This window comes from Podarcis vaucheri (genome assembly GCF_965113315.1).
Source record: "Podarcis vaucheri genome assembly, chromosome: 18".
In the NCBI taxonomy this organism is placed as follows: Eukaryota; Metazoa; Chordata; class Lepidosauria; order Squamata; family Lacertidae; genus Podarcis; species Podarcis vaucheri.
The window spans coordinates 4711686-4728872 of NC_138756.1; the positions used below are offsets into that span (position 1 = coordinate 4711686).

The 17187-nt window shown below is 51.5% G+C and overlaps 2 protein-coding genes across 3 annotated transcripts in view; both read right to left on the bottom strand.

The window, feature by feature from the left end:
- Positions 1-17187, bottom strand: part of LOC309522824 (perilipin-3-like) — a 187360-nt gene that overhangs the window by 24670 nt on the left and 145503 nt on the right. The gene's annotated exons all lie outside the window — the stretch shown is intronic.
- Positions 2804-7117, bottom strand: ARRDC5 (arrestin domain containing 5). 2 transcript variants are annotated; one of them, XM_082206639.1, is made up of 3 exons: positions 6793-7117; positions 5422-5572; positions 2804-3408 (listed from the first exon to the last, which is right to left on the bottom strand). In XM_082206639.1, the coding sequence occupies exons 1-3, from the start codon at positions 7053-7055 to the stop codon at positions 2926-2928; spliced, it is 897 nt and encodes a 298-aa protein (XP_082062765.1). In that variant the 5' UTR covers positions 7056-7117; the 3' UTR covers positions 2804-2925. The 2 variants fall into 2 exon arrangements, with proteins under 2 accessions (XP_082062765.1, XP_082062764.1); XM_082206638.1 differs by having other exon boundaries at positions 5422-5630; positions 6806-7114.

Consider the following 17187-nt stretch of genomic DNA (forward strand, 5'->3'; position numbering starts at 1 on the left):
TAAGTCCAGTCAAAGGCGACTATGGGGTTGCGGCGCTCATCTCACTTTCAGGCCAAGGGAGCTGGCGTTTGTCCACAGACAGCTTTCCAGGTCATGTGGCCAGCAGGACTAAACCGCTTCTGGTGCAATGGGACCCCGTGACGGAAACCAGAGTGCACAGAAATACTGTTTACCTTCCTGCCACAGCGGTACCTGTTTATCTACTTGTGCTGGTGTGCTTTCAAACTGCTAGGTTGGGACAGAGCAACACGAGCTCACCCCGTTGCGGGGATTCGAACCGCTGACCTTCTGATCGGCAAGCCCAAGAGGCTCAGGGGTTTAGACCACAGCGCCACCCGCAACCCCTCTTTATGGTGTGTTTGCAGCCCTTGATTTGAGGCGGGGGGGGGGTCACCAACGATCAACCCTGTTGTCAGTGGTGAGAAAATCTCCTCTGTTACAATGATCACCTTTTATTTAACAAAATGCTGCATGATTGTGAACAAACAAACAAAACCTCTAAGCTGATTAGAAAAATATAAAGCAAAATATTAAAATCATTGATAAGAATCCAGCTGAAAAATAGGTACAGTGGTGCCTCGCAAGACGAAATTAATTCGTTCCGCGAGTTTTTTCATCTAGCGAATTTTTCGTCTTGCGAAGCACGGTGTCGGAAAAGTTTTGGAAAAGCTTCAAAAATCACCAAAAACCTCAAAAAAGGCTACCACACTGCGTTCTATAAGTTGCTCCTCGAAGAAGAAGAAGAAGAAGAAGAGTTTGGATTTGATATCCCGCCTTTCACTCCCCTTCAGGAGTCTCAAAGCGGCTAACATTCTCCTTTCCCTTCCTCCCCCACAACAAACACTCTGTGAGGTGAGTGAGGCTGAGAGACTTCAGAGAAGTGTGACTAGCCCAAGGTCACCCAGCAGCTGCATGTGGAGGAGCGGAGACACGAACCCGGTCTCCCAGATTACATGACTACCGCTCTTAACCACTACACCACACTGGCTCTCCAGTCGCAACTGTATTAACGGTGTTAAGAAAAAGGAAACAAACTTGCAAAAAACGCAAGACGTTTTCGTCTTGCGAAGCAAGCCCATAGGGAAATTCGTCTTGCGAAGCAGCTCAAAAACCGCAAAACCCTTTCGTCTAGCAAGTTTTCCGTCTTGCGAGGCATTCATCTTGCGGGGCACCACTGTACTTAAAATCGTTGAAAAGATCATTTAACGTCAAAAGCAGCTAAAAAAGAGAGAAAGCACATCTGGATAAGCTTGCCTAAACGAAACAAAAAAGGTTTTATGCAGGGTGCTGAAAAAGTAAACAACTGATTTCTTACGAGTGTGGGTGGAAGGGAGGTGCAGTTATAATTCGTGCTTCGAGGATGGCCAGATATGGGGCGGAGCAACAAAAGAATGGATAAGGATGGCCACCAACTTGGATGGCTTTAAAAAGGTTTGGACACATTCTTGGCAGATACGCCTGTCAATTGCCGCTGGCCACAATCCCCACATTCTCTTTCCACCATCAGAGGAAGTAATGTCCTGAATTCCTGTTTCTGGGAATCACAAGTTTGGGTTCTGCTTGTGGGCTTCCAATTGGAACATCTGTTTGGCCACTGTGAGAACAGGATGATGGACTAGGTGGGCCATTAATAATAATAATAATAATAATAATAATAATAATAATAAATTTATACCCTGCCCATCTGGCTGGGTTTCCCCAGCCACTCTCTGTGGCTCCCAATATTAAACACAATAAAACATCAAACATTAAAAACTTCCCTAAACAGGGCTACCTTCAGATGTCTTCTAAAAGTCAGACAGTTGTTTATTTCCTTGACATCTGGTAGGAAGGCGTTCCACAGGGTGGGTGCCACCACCGAGAAGGCCCTCTGCCTGGTTCCCTGTAACCTTGCGATGAGGGAACTGCCAGAAGGCCCTCAGTGCTGAACTTGTGTCCGGCTGAACGATGGGGCTGGAGACGCTCCTTCAGGTATATTGGACCGAGGCCGTTTAGGGCTTTCAAGGTCAGCATCAACACTTTGAATTGTGCTCAGAGACGTACTGGGAGCCAATATAGGTCTTTCAGGACCGGTGTTATGTGGTCCTGGCAGCCGCTCCCAGTCACCAGTCTAGCTGCCGCATTTTGGATTGGTTGTAGTTTCCGGGTCACTTTCAAAGGTAGCCCCACGTAGAGCGCATTGCAGTAGTCCAAGCGGGAGATAACCAGAGCATACACCACTCTGGCGAGACAGTCTGATCATTAGGCTGATCCCGAAGGCTCCTCTTATGTTCTTATGCTTGCAAAATGATTTCTTTCTACCCTGACTTTTGGACCTCAAAGAGGCTCCTGAGGCAGCTGATCCCCGCCCCCCCAAAACAAACAGACATAAATCTCACTATATACATATATATATGTGTGTGTGTGTAAAAGGTAAAGGGACCCCTGACCATTAGGTCCAACCGTGGCCGACCCTGGGGTTGCGGCACTCATCTCGTTTTATTGGCCGAGGGAGCCGGCGTACAGCTTCCGGGTCATGTGGCCAGCATGACTAAGCCGCTTCTGGCGAACCAGAGCAGCGCACGGAAATGCCGTTTACCTTCCCGCCAGAGTGGTACCTATTTATCTACTTGCACTTTGACGTGCTTTCGAACTGCTAGGTTGGCAGGAGCAGGGACCGAGCAATGGGAGCTCACCCCGTCGCGGGTATTCGAACCGCCAACCTTCTGATTGGCAAGTCCTAGGCTCTGTGGTTTAACCCACAGCCCCACCCGCGTCCCCAATGTGTCATTTTCTTAGAAGCCAAGAACAGAACCAGAAAGGGTCATGAAAACGTAAACATAAACTTTAATTCACCTGGGTGGTTCCAAAAACTATGAACATCTCTTGGTAAAAGGAGTCTCTGGAGTGCTGGAGCCATGATCCTTCGCCCTAACACTCTTTGGATTATTCCTGAACATCTGCGATTTCATTCCGGATAATGATGGGGATCTTTGCCACCAAAGTGCTCATACACCAGGGGAAGTGGACGGTGGCCGTCAACTCGTACCCGACATCCATGATGTCGTCGGACTTCCATGAGCTGCTGACGGACATGACTTTGGGCAGGGAGAGGGTGCTGTTGATCTTGGTGGCCTCGCAGGGGGACCCTTTCCCGATGTGAGACTCCAGCCGCATCATCTCCTCCCGCTGCTCCAAAGTGCGCTTCTCGGCCCGGAGGTTGAAGGCCTTGTAGAGGACCACGGTGTGCAGGGCAAAGACCACTTTCTTGATGGACTTCCCCGTCCTGTTGGTGATCTCCGTCGTGAAAGTGATGTCATCTCCTGGCCCGTAGATGTTTTTGCCAAGGGAGAGGCGCAGGGTGATGGGGGAGCTCTTGAAGCAGCAGTTGTACAGGAGGGCCTTCTCGACTTCTACCACCAAGGGGAACTTCAAAGCCATCGGGCAGCGGGAGAAAAGGGGATGCAAACACCGGGTGAATGTAAGAAACAGAAGAATTTCCTTGTCACTGAAGCAGGCCGCGGCCAAATCACCCATCATCCATCTAACCCAGGCTTCCTCAACCCCGGCCCTCCAGATGTTTTTGGCCTACAATCCCCATGATCCCTAGCTAGCAGGACCAGCGGTCAGGGATGATGGGAATTGTAGTCTCAAAACATCTGGAGGGCCGAGGTTAAGGAAGTGTTATCTAATCTATCTCATGTTTAAATAAAAAAATTCCTTCCAGTAGCACCTTAAAGACCAACTAAGTTAGTTCTTGGTATGAGCTTTCATGTGCATGCAGGTATCTGAAGAAGTGTGCATGCACACGAAAGCTCATACCAAGAACTAACTTAGTTGGTCTTTAAGGTGCTACTGGAAGGATTTTTTTTATTTTGACTATGGCAGACCAACACGGCTACCTATCTATCTCATGTTTGTTATGCATTTTGAGCACCTCCTGAGATACCGTAACCACATTCTGCATGATGGTTCCTCAGATCAATGAGATTTTAGCTCATGTTGGGATATCCCTGGGCACCCTTTTGAATCAAATGGCAGGCTGAACCTTTCAAAACTGTGCTGGTTTTAACCAAACCTTGCACGATGGTTCTTTGAGATTGTTGAAATACATACCAAAAATCCATTTGAGTCGTGTGACTCAAATTGGGTCTACTAGACCCATTTTTTCTAAAGCGAGGTGGACAAAAGTCATTTCTGGAGCTATCCCCAAAAAATGTAGGTCCACTACAGAGCATAAATGAAACTTATTCATATCAAATACAACATTAAAACTTCAGCAGTGTTCTGTAGTGGTTAGTGTGTCACACTAGGACCTGGGAAAGATCAGGTTTGAGTCTTCACTCGTAGGGTGACTTTGGCCTGGTCACTGGTCACTCTCAGTATAACCTACTATGCAAGGCTGCTGTGAAGATAAAATGATGGGGAGCTGGACAACTGTGCATGCCACCTTAAATTCCTTGGAGAAAAGGTAGGATATGAAACAATAATACAGTGGCACCTTGGTTTAAGAACAGCTTAGTTTATGGACAACTTGGATTAAGAACGCTACAAACCTGGAAGTAGGTGTTTTGGTTTGTGAACTTTGCCTTGGAAGCAGAACATGTTCTGCTTCCTGTTGAGTGTGTTCCATTGGTAAACTGAGTCCCCTGCTGCTATGTGAAAGCACACCTTGGTTTAAGAACGCTTTGGTTTAAGAACGGACTTCCGGAATGGATTACCAGTAAGTTCATAAACCAAGGTGCCACTGTAGTAGTAGTAGTAGTAATAATAATAATAATAATAATAATAATAATAATAATAATAATAATAATACAGTCGTACCTTGGAAGTCGAACAGAATCAGTTCCGGAAGTCCGTTTGATTTCCAAAATGTTCGTAAACCAAAGCGTGGCTTCTGATTGGCTGCAGGAAGCTCCTGCACTCAATCAGAAGCTGAGGAAGCCCCTTCGGATGTTCAGCTTCCCAAAAAAATACCGTATTTCTCCGTCTATAGGACACCCCCATGTATAAGACGCCCCCTATTTTGGGGGACTAATATTTAAGAAAATGGGGGGAGATGGCGCCCCATGTATAAGACGCCCCCCTAATTTTTTTACTATTTTGGGGGGGGAACTTAGTCTTACACATGGAAAAATACGGTAGTTTGCAAACAGGAACACTCACTTCTGGGTTTGCGGCATTCGGGAGCCGGAACGTTTGAGAAGCAAGCTGTTCGAAAACCAAGGTACGACTATAATAATAATGGACTTCGAAATTTTAGAAGATTTGTGATGTCCGTGGATAGCGGAAAAACGGAATTTGGCCCAGCTGAAGAAGGGAAGGGAGGATTCAGTCGTAGACCCATAGAACGGTTGCGTTGGAAGGAATCCCCAAGGGCTCATGTAGTCCACCTCTCCTGCAATGCAACTCGCTTTGAACCCGCAGCTCTGAGAGACTGACCTCCGATATGACAACGTCCTGCCTGAAGACGGAGATCCCTTGAACCAGCAGGTACTTCTTCTGCTTCCGGAGAATAAGCTCCCTCGTTGCGCAGACGCCTTGGAGGAAGTAGCTGATTCGTCCGACCCGGCTAGTGAAGGTGGAGGGGATCCTGGGAGGCAAGACGAAGTGGAAGTCAAAAGGGTGGACACCCGGACCCAGCCAGTTCCCTGCAGGCCAAAAAGAAATTCTTCTCACTTTCTCTTCGTTTTCTCTGGTTGGAGCTCTTTGTGACGTGTGAGCCCTGGGAAGCCACTGGCTTGAAATTGCCCCTGTGAGGACTAGGCTAGAGCAAGATTCGGGTCCTTCTGCGCTCTATCACTGAGCTACAGCCCCTCCCCCAAAAATTAAAGTAAGGTTCCAGTCCTCATTGTTCTGAATAGAAGCCTGGTTCAAATACAAATAGACAGAGCCAGGCCCCTGGTCCTGCTAGCTCAGTATTGTCTAGCAGCCCATGGGAGACTGTAGCCCATTAACTTGCAATCAAGTTAATTCGACACACCTTCTTTTACACACTTATTTTGGTTCTGCCTGGAGGCCGAGGTGCTCATTTTGTGAAAGATACTAGGGAACTTGTTATGATGACTCCTCGGCTATAATGGCTCTCTTCCTGTGCTCAGAGGCCCTCTTGCGTTCATTATCAGGTCCTGCAATCCACATCTGGGGAGGGAAGTCTCCTTTTCAAACCTGGGACTTGTTTATTTATTGCAATTTTAAAAAAAAAATTGCTGGCATCTGTCTTGAGATAACAGCAGACTGCACCTCTGGGGCTGGAGAATCACAGCGCCTGCTGTGGCTGCAGAGACAGGCAACTTGTAACTGCAGCTTCCTGGGTTGCTTTTGCAGGGAGTTGGGCTAGATTAAAGGTAAAGGTAAATGACACCTGGACGGTTAGGTCCAGTCTCAAATGATTCTGGAGTTGTAGTGTTCATCTCGCTTTACAGGCCAGCATGACTAAGCCGCTTCTGGTGAACCAGAGCAGCGCACGGAAACTGTAAGGGTTATATTCATAGAGAATCATATTCTTTTCACAGGAATGCAAGAGGATGTCATGTACATTTTTCAATTACATATTAAAAGAATATGGTTCTCTATGAATATAACCCTTGCAGTTTGGTGCCCTGCCTAGAATATTATATAGTAGATCTGACCCATAATTGACAGTGTCCATCAGACAAATAAAATATTGTAGAACCTTTTAAACCTGTAACTGAGGTAAGAATAGCCAGCATTTTAATTGTAAACAGTATGGTCTCAACTTTTTTTTTACTATTAAGATCTGTCTCCCCATTTTTTGTGCACAAATAAAAGGTTTAAGCAGCAACAGACAACCCTCTTTCCTCACGCTCTATCTTGAAAGTTTTTGTCTTGTGGACGTAATCTGCCTTGTTGACGCAGGTCCCGGGCTGGCTGTAGTCCTTCTCGACGTCGGTCTCTTCGATCCACTCAAGGTAGCCCCTTCCGATCAGCTCGACTTTCACCAGGGGGTCCACCAGGGTGCTGTGGAGGCTGAGAATCAGTTGCCCTTCCACCACCGAGCCGGCTACGTACACATCCTTCGGAATCACCAGCTCGATAGACTTCACCACCGACATGGGTGGCCTGGAAGGAGCTCCGGAGACTGTTCCCTCCGATGTCTAGAATCCCTGCAAGGGCTGCGTTGGATGATGTCAAAAGGGCTTGTGATGTCACAACAGTGTGTTTCAAGAAAGAGCAGCTCCTTGCAGAGGGAATGTTAGAATTCCTGCTCCGTGATTGCAGTCATGGGATTGTTGTCTTTCACATGACGGTGCATGTTTTGACTCCACAGAGTGGGAAGTGACGGAGACAGGATGTTTGTGTTACTGTGTTCTGTGAAGTGGGACTATTGTCCTTTGTCCTTTTTCTCTTTGCTGTCTGATGCTAGAGAGAGAGGGAGCCATGTTGCAGTGCTCCATGTATGTTTATATGTAAATAAAGTAGATTAGCCAAAATGCTGAGTTGCTGAGGTCTGTCACACAAGTTGCGAAGACTCTGCGGATCCTTAAGTGTACCGATGTCTGTTGGCATCGGTCGCTGTGATGTTCGGGCAGAAGCAAGCTTATGAAGCTCCCGAACGATCGACCAGGAGGGAGAGAACATGCCAGTCAGGCATGTGTCTCTGCCAAGGTCCTACTTGAGTGTAGGCTGAACTCCTGACAGGGAACCCAATGGCAACACCATTTAAAGCGCTTGAATAGTCAAGTTACTTGGTGTCAGGGGTTCAGGAGCAGAGGCGAGGGCAAGGGAGGAAACAGAGAGCGAGGGGGAGGAGGCAGAAGAAAGGATGAGTGACGACGACGACCCGAGATCTCCGAGTCTGTCCAGTGAATCAGAAGATTCACAAAGAGGAGCACCAGTGGCAAGGGCAAGGGGGGAGACTAGGGGGACACCCCAGGAAGAAAGAGCCAGAGGGGACTCAGAGGGGAGCAGTTGGAGATCGGGACCTACGTCACCGCCAGAGAGTAGGGAAGAGGAAGAGCGCCTGGGAACTAGCGCTGGCAGCTCACAACAGGAGGGAGGGCACGAGTCAGGAGTGGCCACACCTTCATCGGGGAGCGAAGTGACGGTTAGACGGAAAGTGGAAGGTTGGGCGCGCGCGCCAAGTTCAAATGCACAGGAAGGTGGCGCAGTAGGCAGCCCGGAAAGAGAGCCAGGTCCTAAAGCCCGGCGCAAGGAGACAGGGGAGTCAGGGGGGTCAGCGTCAGAAGAATCCCGGAAGGGAGAGACCCAGGGGGGCAGAGGGACCCAGAGGAGAACTGTCAGGCGGAAAAGGTGGAGCAGGGCTAGGATATTAAGTTGGTGCGCAAGGGGCGGAGACTCAGAAGGAGCTTCGCCGACCTAAGCATAAGGCGTAGGGTTGCACGCAGCAGCTCAAGAATGGAGACTGTAACTCAATAAAGACTTTTAATCAACAACCGCTGGCTAGCGTGATCCTCTGTGAGCTAGGATCTGGAAGTAACCCTGACAGTAAGCTCCTTCTCTTCAAATTGTGGACATCCACGACCTCGCGGAGAGGAGGGAAAGCGGGTGCCTACAAGAAAGCTCACGAACGGTAGACAATATGACGGCCGAACAGCAAATAACGGAACTCAGAGACGCGGTTTCACGACTGACTGCCAAGGCGGTGGCGTCCAGGAAGAGAGAGGAGGACGCAGCGGCCGCCTACAGGGATCTCCAGGTCAGGTTGGACGTGCTTACGAAGCAGGGGCAACAGACACCCAAATCAGAGGGGATTGGGTTGGGGAGACGCACAGGCAGTCTGGTCTCGCACTTCGATGGGAATTTGCAACAGTACCCCAATTTTAGAGCAGACGTAATGTGTGCACTACAACTACTGCACAAAGACTTTAGAGATGAACAAGAGAAAGTGGGGTTCATCATGTCCCATTTGCATGGAGACGCTAAAGCATGGCTGCGCAATTTGTGGAGGGATAAGGATCCTGCGCTCCAAAATGCGGACGCCTTTATTAAAGCGATGGATGGCTGTTTTTTATCAAGCATTGACGTGGATCTTGCCCGAAGGGAGGTGCACGGACTAAGACAAGGGAGGGCCAGCGTACGGCAATATCATGCCCGCTTTTTCGCTTTGGTCAGTGCCCTGGAATGGGACAGAGATTCGGCTCCCGTCAGAGACCTTTTTTGGGAGGGCTTGAACAGCTCGGTGAAAGATGAGATTGCGAGGGGGGAGAGACCCCGGACCACGCAGGAGATCGTTCAGAGGGCGCTGGCGGTGGGAGTGCGGCTGGAAGAACGTCCGTGGAGCAGGGACGAAGGGCGCAGCGGGCGCGAACCAGCCAGGGGCTCCTCCTTCCTTCCCAGAGAAGCAGCGCGTGCGCAATCCACGCCCCCAACAGGGGGAGGGGTGGAACCGATGGAGGTTGGGAGTGCAAGGGCTCAGTCAGCAGCCAGAGCCCTAGCACCGGCAGCAGTGAAAGCGAAGCCTCCTAGAGGGAACAGGAAGTGTTACATCTGCGAGGATCCAGGCCATTTGGCGAAAGAGTGTCCCCGGAGGCTCCACAAGCACACTGCAGCCTCAGCAATGGTGACTGCAGCAACGCAGCAAGGAGAACCACAGCAGGGAAACGACGATGTCTGGCTGGAAGAGGAGGCACTGGGGCCCAGCCAGACGTGTCAGTGAAGCAGTCCCCAGAGATTTTACCGCCCATGGACCCCCTGCCGCCCAAGCCAGTAGTGAGGCTCACCGCATCGCTCCAGCTACCCAATGGAATCACCATGGACGTGCCAATCACCGTCGACTCGGGAAGCAATGCAGACTTCATAGGGCAGGACTTTGTCGACCGGCACGCTATACAGTTGCTGCCTGCCACGCTGCCACTGCAGGTTGTCACGGTGGATGGCAGGGAGCTGTTAGGGGGGCAAGTGGTGAAGCAGACGCCACCTATGGTGCTGCGGCTTGGAAATCACAGGGAAATCATCAGCTTCAACGTCACTCAACTCTCGGACACGCCTATTGTATTGGGCATGAGTTGGCTGGACAAGCACAGCCCGGCGCTGGCTTGGTACCAGAGGCAGCTGACCTTCGGCTCTTCCTTTTGTGCTGAACACTGCATCATGCCCCAGCAAGAAGGGGAGCAAGAGGAGTCACAGCTGCTGCTCGGCACGCTGCAAGCGATTCCCCACAAGTACGCAGAATTTTTGGAGGTTTTCTGCGAGAAGGAGGCAGACAAGCTACCCCCCCACAGACCATATGACTGCAAGATTGACCTGCTGCCGGGGGCGGCGCTGCCCAAAGGGAAGCTGTATTCCATGTCTGAAGACGAACTGCAGGAACTCAAGGAGTTCATTGATCATAATTTGAAACGCGGTTTCATCCGAGAGTCCCAGGCAGCGGGGGGCAGTCCTGTATTCTTTGTGAAGAAGCGAGACACGCCCCAGAAAAGGCTCGTGGTGGACTACCGCATTTTGAACAGTGTCACCAAGCCGTCGGACTTCCCCATGCCCCGAATCGACGACCTCCTCGCGAAAGTACGCAAGGGCAGCGTGTTCACCAAGTTGGACCTGCGAGGGGCGTACAACCTGATTCGCATGCGGGAAGGAGATGAGTGGAAGACAGCCATGTTCACACCCCTGGGCACCTACGAATATAGAGTTATGCCTTTTGGATTGCAAAATGGCTCCCACGTTTTTCAAGCTTTCATGCATCACGTGTTGGCGGGGCTCCTCTACAAGACGTGCGTCTGTTTCTTGGATGACATCCTGATCTTTTCGGAATCGCAGCAGGAGCATGACAGACACGTCAGGGAAGTGCTGAGCAGGCTCCAGCAACATAGGCTTTACGCCAAGCTGGAGAAGTGCCAATTCGACGTGACGGAGGTGGATTTCCTGGGATACAGGTTGTCTGACAAGGGGCTCACCATGGACAGCGCCAAGGTTCGAGCGGTGTTGGATTGGAAAAGCCCACGCAACCGGAAGGAGGTCCAACGATTTGTTGGCTTCGCGAACTTCTATCGCAAGTTCATCAAAGGCTTCGCTATGCAGACTGCAGCCATTACAGACACGCTCAGTTCCAAGAAAAAGAAGTTCATCTGGACAGCGCAGGCGGAGCAGTCCTTTCAGGCACTCAAGCGTCTTTTCGCCTCGGAGGAACAGCTGCTTCATGTCGATCCTAGCAGGCCGATGAGAGTTGAAACAGACGCCTCGGACAGGGCCGTCGGAGCAGTCCTGCTGCAGAAGGACCCGCAGGGGGTTTGGAGGCCCGGAGCGTTTTACTCCAGGAAGCTCAGCAAGTCCGAACAGAATTACACCATCTGGGACAGGGAGTTGCTGGCTATTCATGCAGCGTTCAAAGCATGGAGGCACTTCCTGATTGGAGCCAAGCACACGGTGCAGGTCTGCACGGACCACAAGAATCTGGAGCACTGGCGCACGGCACAGTTCCTGAACCAGAGGCAGATACGTTGGGCTGAGTTCTTTGCGAATTTCGACTTCCGAATAGAGTATGTCCCGGGGGACACCAACATCATGGCGGACGCGCTATCCCGTAAGCCACAGTATCTGGAGGACGCCACGCCAGCGGCCGCCATGCACATCTTCGCGCCAACAGTGTGGGCGTGCGCTGCGGCGACAGTGGACCTGGAGGCGGTGCGACAAGCGTTGCAGAATGACTCTTTCGCGCAAGCAAAGATGGCTGAGATGCGAAGGGGCACGGCAGCGACCAACGGGTTCCAGCTGAGAGATGGATTGCTCATCCGCAAAGGGGCCATCTACGTGCCGGGAGACGAACTTCGCGCCAAGGTACTGCATCAGCTGCACGACGCGCCCACTGCCGGGCACTTTGGCAAGGAGAAGACGGTGGAATTAGTCGCCAGGGATTTCTGGTGGCCCGGAATGAGAGGGGAGGTCGCGGACTACGTGGCGAGGTGCGACACCTGCCAGAGGGCCAAACCAGTGCACAGACCGCCGGCCGGACTGTTGGAACCGCTGCAAACTCCGGTCGAGCCATGGGAGAGAGTCGCCCTGGACTTCGTCACGGATCTGCCCAGCTCGAGGGGCAAGACGGCCGTGCTGGTGGTGGTGGACTTGTTCTCCAAGATGGCGCATTTCATCCCGTGTGCGAAGGTGGCCACGGCGGAACAAACCGCCAAACTGTTCATAGACCACGTGTTCAAGGTTCACGGTCTGCCACGGTCTATTCTGTCCGACCGCGGGCGGCAGTTCATCTCGAACTTCTGGCAGAAGCTGATGGGCTTCCTAAACGTCAAGATCAACCTGGCGTCGGCGAGACACCCGCAGACCAACGGGCAAGCGGAGCGGGTCAATGCCATCATGCAGCAGTACCTGAGATGCTATGCGAATCAACAGCCTGCGACGTGGGTGGATTACCTGCCGCTCGCCGAGTTCGCCTACAACAACACGAAGCACGTGTCCACGGGGGTCACGCCGTTCTTCGCCAACAACGGGAGGCACCCCAGAACCTTCCCGGGACTGGAAAGACTGGTGGAGGGGGAGCCGCAGACAGCAGATGCGTTCGCGTCGGAGTTGCAAGAGGTTCACGATCAGCTGCGGCGGCACCTGGAGCTGGCCAAACACGCATACAAGGTGCAGGCAGACAAACACAGAAGGGTTGGCGAAGAGATCCAGGTGGGAGACTGGGTCTGGTTAGCAGCCCACGCAGTGCCGGCCAGGTCGTTGGCCAAGAAGAAACTAGGGCATAAGCAACTGGGGCCCTACCAAGTCGAAGAGCAGGTCAACCCGGTGGCTTTCAGGCTGGCGCTTCCGGAGGGTTCCAGAATGCATCCGGTGTTCCACAGATCGGTGCTCACTCCCTACAAGGCACCGCACAGGTTTCAGGAACCCGGCACGGCGCCGAGTCCGCTCCGAGAGGGAACCAGGCAACGGGGAGTGGCACAGGAGGTGCGCCTCAACGAAGTCACGGAGATTTTGGACTCCAGATGGGGGGAAGAGGGGGTAGAATACCTTCTCGCTAAGGAGGGCACCCCGGCCAATGCCAACAGCTGGGTGCCGGGCTACGCTCTAGATGAACCTCTGCTCAAGGAAGAGTTTCATGCCCTCTTTCCCCATAGGCCAATGCCGGCGGACTTTTTCGACGACTGGCTTTTCACGCCCACGCTTTCAGCCAGCACGTTCCGGGGGTTCGACTCGGATGAGGAACCGACACGAGACGCCCGTTCCCCGGAGGGGTCACCCTCGGGATCTGCCTCAGAACCCTCGTATTGGTGGGATGATCGACCAGAGGAGCAGTGGCGCAGGAAGTGGCTGGAGGGTCCAGGACGAGCTACGCCTACAGAAGGAAGCGAGGGAGAGACCGACATGGACTTTTTCGGGGACAACCAGGGTCTCGAGCACGGCGGCACGGAGATGGAAGCAGAGGTGACCGTCGTTGACGAGAGCAGGGAGGAAGAACCGGGAGTCTGCGGATGGAGGCCGGCCACGGGAAGCGAACTGTACCCGACATTCGTCCCTTTGACACTGCAGCACCCAGTTCCCGCACCGGAGGGAGGGGAGGGGGGAAGGGGGGGCTTTGAGGGGGGGATGGATGTCAGGGGTTCAGGAGCAGAGGCGAGGGCAAGGGAGGAAACAGAGAGCGAGGGGGAGGAGGCAGAAGAAAGGATGAGTGACGACGACGACCCGAGATCTCCGAGTCTGTCCAGTGAATCAGAAGATTCACAAAGAGGAGCACCAGTGGCAAGGGCAAGGGGGGAGACTAGGGGGACACCCAAGGAAGAAAGAGCCAGAGGGGACTCAGAGGGGAGCAGTTGGAGATCGGGACCTACGTCACCGCCAGAGAGTAGGGAAGAGGAAGAGCGCCTGGGAACTAGCGCTGGCAGCTCACAACAGGAGGGAGGGCACGAGTCAGGAGTGGCCACACCTTCATCGGGGAGCGAAGTGACGGTTAGACGGAAAGTGGAAGGTTGGGCGCGCGCGCCAAGTTCAAATGCACAGGAAGGTGGCGCAGTAGGCAGCCCGGAAAGAGAGCCAGGTCCTAAAGCCCGGCGCAAGGAGACAGGGGAGTCAGGGGGGTCAGCGTCAGAAGAATCCCGGAAGGGAGAGACCCAGGGGGGCAGAGGGACCCAGAGGAGAACTGTCAGGCGGAAAAGGTGGAGCAGGGCTAGGATATTAAGTTGGTGCGCAAGGGGCGGAGACTCAGAAGGAGCTTCGCCGACCTAAGCATAAGGCGTAGGGTTGCACGCAGCAGCTCAAGAATGGAGACTGTAACTCAATAAAGACTTTTAATCAACAACCGCTGGCTAGCGTGATCCTCTGTGAGCTAGGATCTGGAAGTAACCCTGACACTTGGTATGGGGAGTTATGGGTTATTAGGGGAGGGGAGTACCTCTGGCTACTACAAGAGACACCACTTGCCGACAAAGGTCCATATAATCAAAGCTATGGTTTTCCCAGTAGTGATGTATGGAAGTGAGAGCTGGACCATAAAGAAGGCTGATCGCTGAAGAATTGATGCTTTTGAATTCTGGTGCTGGAGAAGACTCTTGAGAATCCCATGGACTGCAAGAAGATCAAACCTATCCATTCTGAAGGAACAGGTAGGTAGCCATGTTGGTCTGTTGTCGAAACAAAATAAAAAAACCCTTACAGTAGCACCTTTGTTGTTGTTGTTTAGTCGTTTAGTTGTGTCCGGCTCTTCGTGACCCCATGGACCAGAGCATGCCAGGCACTCCTGTCTTCCACTGCCTCCCGCAGTTTGGTCAAACTCATGCTGGTAGCACCTTAGAGACCAACTACGTTTGTTATCGGTATGAGCTTTTGTGTGCATGCACATTTCTTCTGAAGGAAATCAGCCCTGAGTGCTCACTGTAAGGACAGATCCTGAAGCTGAGGCTCCAATCCTCTGGCCACCTCATGAGAAAAGAAGACTCTCTGGAAAAGACCCTGATGTTGGGAAAGATGGAGGGCCCAAGGAGAAGGGGACAACAGAGGATGAGATGGTGGGACAGTGTACTCGAAGCTACTAAGATGAGTTTGACCAAACTGCGGGAGGCAGTGGAAGACAGGAGTGCCTGGCATGCTCTGGTCCAGGGGGTCACGAAGAGTCAGACATGACTAAACGACAAAAGAACAAAAACAAGTACCTCTGGCAAGGGACAAGGTTTTAAGGTCCTATTAGATTCAGCAGGGCTTACTCTCAGGTAAGTGCATTTGGGGCTGCAGTCTTTGTGACCCAAGTTTTGGGTCCTTTTTAAGTTCAGGATGTCACTGCTTTACACCCCCCCCCCACAATATTTGAAAACGTCATCTTTGTACTTAAACACAAATTGGCCGGGAACGTCATTCTCTGTGTCCTTATCAATTTATTTAAAGAACAACAAACTGGTGGTTGCTATAACTTTTTGATATGTGGTGATTTGAATCATGAGGATGAATTAGAAGAACTGCTGAGTCTTGGATGAGTCTTGCTTTGGAATTGAGGACTACATTAGACTTTCTTCTGCCTTTTCATTTTATTTTGTTCTAAGGGCTTATTAGAGATATTGTGTACCGTAAGTGTGGTGTCCCCTCCCTAAAAAAAAAACAGTCAAGGGTGACAACTCTGGGAAACAGTGTGTGTGTGTGTGTGCCAGAGAGATCTTTGCACCACACCACCGGATATGCTTAAGACGGCCCAGGCTAACACAGTGGTTTGACTTAACCCCCGGAGGCGGACTCCATTGTCTCTTGATGGATGCCAACAATGGGTTACCTTTCTGACCCGCCAAATCCTTCCACCCCATGAATCCAAAGCACACCTGAAGTGCTACTTAAATATACCTTCTTGAAGAAACCAGAGGCCTTTCTCTTGGGCATGGTCGACCAGTTGGTGTTAAAAAAGGATAGAACTTTCTTTTTGTACGCTACAACAGCAGCAAGAATACTTATTGCAAAGTATTGGAAGATGCAAGAATTGCCCACTTTGGAAGAATGGCAGATGAAGCTGATTGACTGTATGGGACTGGCAGAAATGACTGGCAGAATCTGTGACCAGGGAGAAGAGTCGGCAGAAGAAGACTGGAAAAAATTTAAGGACTATCTACAAAAATACTGTAAAATTAATGAATGTTGAATGATGTTGGATTGAAATTAAGTGGTTTCTAGCTGTAATGGTACAAAGGAATATGATAAAATGGTTTTCTTTTTATAAGTAAGAATTTAAGGTTATAATAACCTAAGATGTTGGAGAGAAAATAATGTGTGTTCTTGTTTTTCTTTTTTTTTAAAGCTGTAATGCTTTGAGATATGGATTTGCTGCACAAATAATTTGAACTGGATATGCAAGAAAGGGAGGTATGAGGAGGTCGGGGAAATATGTTATGAGAAAATAAGTTGTGAAATTTATGTGTGTCAGGGGTTTAGGAGCAGAGGCAAGGGCAAGGGAGGAAACAGAGAGCGAAGGGGAGGAGGCAGAAGAAAAGATGAGTGATGACGACGACCCGAGATCTCCGAGTCTTTCCAGTGAATCAGAGGATTCACAGAAAGGAGCACCAGTGGCCAGGGCAAGGGGGGAGTCTAGGGGGGCACCCCAGGAAGATAGAGCCAGAGGGGACTCAGAGGAGAGCAGTTGGAAATCGGGACCAGCGTCACCGCCAGAGAGCAGGGAAGAGGAAGGGAGCCAGGGGGCAAGCGCTGGCAGCTCACCACAGGAGGGAGGGCATGAGTCAGGAGTGGCCACACCTCCATCGGGGAGCGAAGAAACGGTTAAGAGGAAAGTGGAAGGTTGGGCGCGCGCGCCAAGTTCAAATGCAGAGGAAGGCGGCGCAGTAAGCAGCCCGGAAAGGGAGCCAGGTCCTAAAGCCCGGCGCAAGGAGGCAGGAGGGTCCGGGTCAGCGTCAGAAGAATCCCGGAAGGAAGAAGCCCCGGGGGGTAGAGGGACCCAGAGGAGGACAGTCAGGCGGAAAAGGTGGAGCAGGGCTAGGATATTAAGTTGGTGCGCACGGGGCGGAGACTCAGACGGAGCTTCGTCGATCTAGCTACTAGACGTAGAGTTGCGCGCAGCAGCGTGAGAATGGAAACTGTAATTCAATAAAGACTTTTACTTAATGATCGCTGGCTAGCGTGATCCTCTGTGAGCTAGGATCTTCAAGCAGCTCTGACAGTAAGCTCCGTCCCCAAATTGTGGGCATCTACAGCCCCGAGGAGGGGAGAGAAACAGGTGCCTACTAGTGAGCTCACGAACAGCAGACGACATGACGGCTGAGCAGCAGATAGAGGAACTCAGAAAAGCAGTGGCAC